This window comes from Arachis duranensis, chromosome 1, assembly GCF_000817695.3.
Source record: "Arachis duranensis cultivar V14167 chromosome 1, aradu.V14167.gnm2.J7QH, whole genome shotgun sequence".
NCBI lineage: Eukaryota > Viridiplantae > Streptophyta > Magnoliopsida > Fabales > Fabaceae > Arachis > Arachis duranensis.
Window position 1 is genome coordinate 42,331,753 of NC_029772.3, and position 4,089 is coordinate 42,335,841.

The window sequence follows — 4,089 nt, forward strand, 5'->3', positions numbered from 1 at the left end:
AAATGGAATTGATTGGGCGATGGAAGAAGAAGGCCTCGCATGTTCACCGGCAGCAGATTGGTGCAATGGCCGCATCGCACCGTCACCGTCTTGAACAAGCTTGTGCAAGGAACACTCACCTGAGACAACAACAAAAAAAACCCTAGGCCGATGTAGGTGGATGATGATATAGAAGATATATATGAAGTAGGGAGTTTGAGATTCATACAGCAAGGACAGTGTCACAAATGTTGCAGTGAACATAACAAAGCTGTTCGGAAGGAGGGATGTGGTCCAGTGATAATGTAGTTGAAGAAGAAGAAGAGGAGGAGGATGATGACATCTTCAATTAAGTAAAAAAGTGATTTCCTCTTTCTATATTTTTTAAAAGAAAAAGAGAGAAATAATTCTTCTCAGTTTGATGATTGGTCTCTTGATTGGTTGGTTGATTGATTGATTGATTGATTGATGGATGATGGACAGGTTAACCACCACGCACCACACTAGCACCCTCGTCTCCTTGGATATGCTTTTTTTGATTATGAGTTGTGAAAGAAAGGCGCAGAGACACACAGAAACAGAAAGAGAAACAAAGAGATGATGGATGGGAGTGAAAGAGAAAGAGTCTCTTGTTGCTTGGGGCAATTCTGTTCCTGTGTTTATTGGTCTTGTTTATAGAGAGAGCGATGGAACAAGCACATGGATGGATGGATGGATGGATGTGCATGCATGGATGTGTCATTTCAAGGTTGGAAGAGGGGGAAAGGGGGAGAATGAAGTGATGATGTTATGTAAGATGGAAACATATAGATGGATGCATGAATGGTATGTGGTTGGCATTCCCAATGGAGAGAGAAAGAGAGGGCGGCAGATGTGGGGGAGAGGAGCCAGAAAGGGACGTGTGCATGGGGTGATATAGCTTTCACACACTCACCTGTTGTTTTCAATAGTTAAAGACGCTCTTGTCTTCGAGCCTGCTTCCTCTCAAACCACTCTCCTCCTTTTATTTATTCTCAACAGTCATACCATAACTCCTCTCTCTTTCTCTCTCTCTCTTATAAACTTGTATAATTTATTACTTTATCATTATTATAAAAAATATAACTATTTATTTATTAACTTAAATTTCTAAAAAAAATAATTTTTATTAATTTAAATTTTTTTAAAAATAATATTATGATATCGTAGAAAAATCTTATGTTTAAAAAATTTACAGTTCAATTTTTAATAAATTTCAAAAAAAAATATAAGACAAATAAAAAGAAAAGAAAAATGTCTATTGCAAAAGCTAAACAAACTTAAAAAAAATTCTTGTTTGAAAAAAGATATTAGTGATATAAATATTTATGTTGTCTTTTTTATCAATTTAAACTTTTAAAAAAGTAGTATAATGGCATTCTTAAAAAAAATTTAGTATAAGACAAAAAAAAATTCTATCCAAAAATTAAACAAACTCAAAACATATTCTTATTTAAAAGAAAAATATTAAAAATATAATTATTTATTTGCCCTTGCCTATGGTTATAGTTTTGGAGTAGCGATTTTTTGAAAATTATATATACTTCTGTTTATTACTTGAGAGAAGATACAAATATACATAAAAAGAACGGAAAGAAGTTTTTTTTTTCTTCTTTTCTTTGTTTTATAGATATATGTAAATTATATGGAGTTATGGACTCGTGGGACGTATATAAATTAGTTTCGAAACACTTAGAGAAAATGAAAAAGAGATAACTGAGTATAGATGTAAAAAAAACTTAGTATATGTATTTTAATAAAATTATATTTGTCTCTTTAATTTGAAATACGGTTATATTTCCGTTTTTATAATAGTATTAGAGCAATGTTAAGGCCAGTAATTTTTGTGATTGTTAGCCATCAACTAGCCATCAATGATGATTTGATGGTGTGAGATTGGTGTGAGATTTCATTCAATGGCTCACCTTCCTCTGCTAGTTACATGTTGGCCAAAATTCAACAAAACTGTTGGTCCCCTAAACTTTTCCATAGTATTATGTTCTAATGAGCACAAGCAACTAATAGAATGGAGGGGAACTCAGAAGTGAGTGGCATTCTGTTTTATGAAGTGATGATGAATTTAATAAGTAATGACAGAAATATATAGATATGGTAAACTTGGCGACAAGGGAGAGATAGAATGATGATGAAAAGCGTGCCCCACTTGAATGTAGCCCTAACAACACTTCTCTCTTCCCACTTACTCTATCTCTTGTTACCTTCTCCGTCTCCTTAGGGCTGCTGGCTCAATGTGAATAGTGAATAATAACCCTCATTGAAGCTACAGCCAGTGAAACTTGAGAAGCTCCATGATAGCATCATCATCATCATCAACATCATTCAACATTCAACATTCAACATTATAATAATAATATTTGTGAAAAAGAGATAAACATACAATGCAAGGCTTATTTTACTTTTGGTGATTTGACAACTCCATCTCGCTGGCCTATACACAGAACTGATACGTATTTAAGGCAGTAAAAAACAATCTCAGTCATGAGCAGACTTTCCCTCTTGCTAGCTATGCTTACCACCTTTGTCCTTTACTATATTTCTATTTCTTTTCTCTTAGAATCTTTTTTCTCTCCTTCGCCTCGCTATTCTCATCATCATCCTCAACATTTTCTTATTTAATTTCGATACTGCTTAACGTTTTAAAAGTTTTGCTAATGACTGCTCTGTTCAAAATCCCAATATAAAATTTTTTATTAAAAAATAGAAAATGAAAAACTTTCAGTACATAAATTATATGTATTTAATTACAATATTTTTAATAAAAATAATCTTAACAAGTACTAAGTAGCAAAATCATAATTTTAAAACTAAGCAATAAAAGAAAAATTTTTACCCAAGATTGTGTAAACTCCAAATCTGCACTAGGATTTTGAGATAAACTAAAAATCCAAAATGAATAAGTACATGTAACTAATTTAATTAAAAATAATGTTATACAATCAATAAAATTTATTAATTTTAGCTAATATTTAATCAACACCTAAACTCTAAGAAATAAATTATAAATTTTATACACTAAATCCTAAATTCTAATAGTATAAAATAAGATGTTAACTTAGTATTTTCTAATAAAAAATGTTAGCTTATAACATTTCTCTTTAATTAGTTAACACTAACTACATATTATTATAATTTTTTTTTACTTTTATTTTTTTATTAGATTTAGGATTTACAGTTAAGATTAAATATTTAAAATTTAAAATTTAAAAACTAAATTGAACTCGAATAATTAAACTCTTTTTGTATTTACAGCATATTTTTTTAAAACAGCAGACACATGATGCGGAAATCAAAACCCTAGTAATATATAGTATAGTATATCCGGGGGCAGGGCTCTCAAATTGTTGGTGTTGTATGAAGAATGATGGATGATATTCAAATTTTGGTGAAATTGATGGTGGTTGGCATGGAACAGCTTTGCATGATCCATTGGTTTGAGGGAGATCCGATGGATCAGAAGAGTCGCCATCGATGCCCATGTAAGCCCTGCGGGATTCCCTCATCATCCCCAAAAAAGGCATTGCTGTCATCATTCATTCATTCATTCATTACCATCCCCCCCTCTCATCAAATTGCCATGCAACTTCCTACTTCTCACTTACCCTCTTCTATCTCTCTTCTCTCTTCTCTCTTCTCTATACACATGCATACACGCAAAACAATTTTAACAAAATAATATCACTTTAATTTTAAAATATTTTACTAAGTCTTTTAATTACATTTGTTTTTAGATGATTATTTATATAATTAATATAAAAAATAATTAATTTTATTATATAATTAGATGTATGTATAATATTAATATATATATATATACATACACACGCATACATGTTCCTAATAGGGGGAGAGTTTTAAAGTTTGTTGCCCCTTTATACTCACACAGCACAACACAACACCTTCAAGATGGTCCTATCCAAAATCGTAACCCTACCCGACATTGAAACATTTTGAAAGGGAGAGACTAGTAGCTACACTCACATAAAGCTTAGACACAACTGGACCCAGTTTTCCCCATGCTAGGGTTTAACTGTTGACTTTTTGAAAAAGAAAACAGAAAAATACAAAAACTAC

The 4,089-nt window shown here is 31.5% G+C and overlaps 1 protein-coding gene across 1 annotated transcript in view; it reads right to left on the bottom strand.

Annotated features, from left to right (window-relative positions):
• LOC107487120 (protein YABBY 4) overlaps positions 1-637 on the bottom strand; it is a gene marked incomplete in the record, with an annotated part of 3,676 nt that extends 3,039 nt beyond the window's left edge. Inside the window, 2 exon segments of the mRNA XM_016107717.3 lie at positions 1-119; positions 209-637. Coding sequence (XP_015963203.1) covers positions 1-119; positions 209-322 — 233 coding nt within the window.
• Positions 638-4,089: the final 3,452 nt, after the last annotated feature.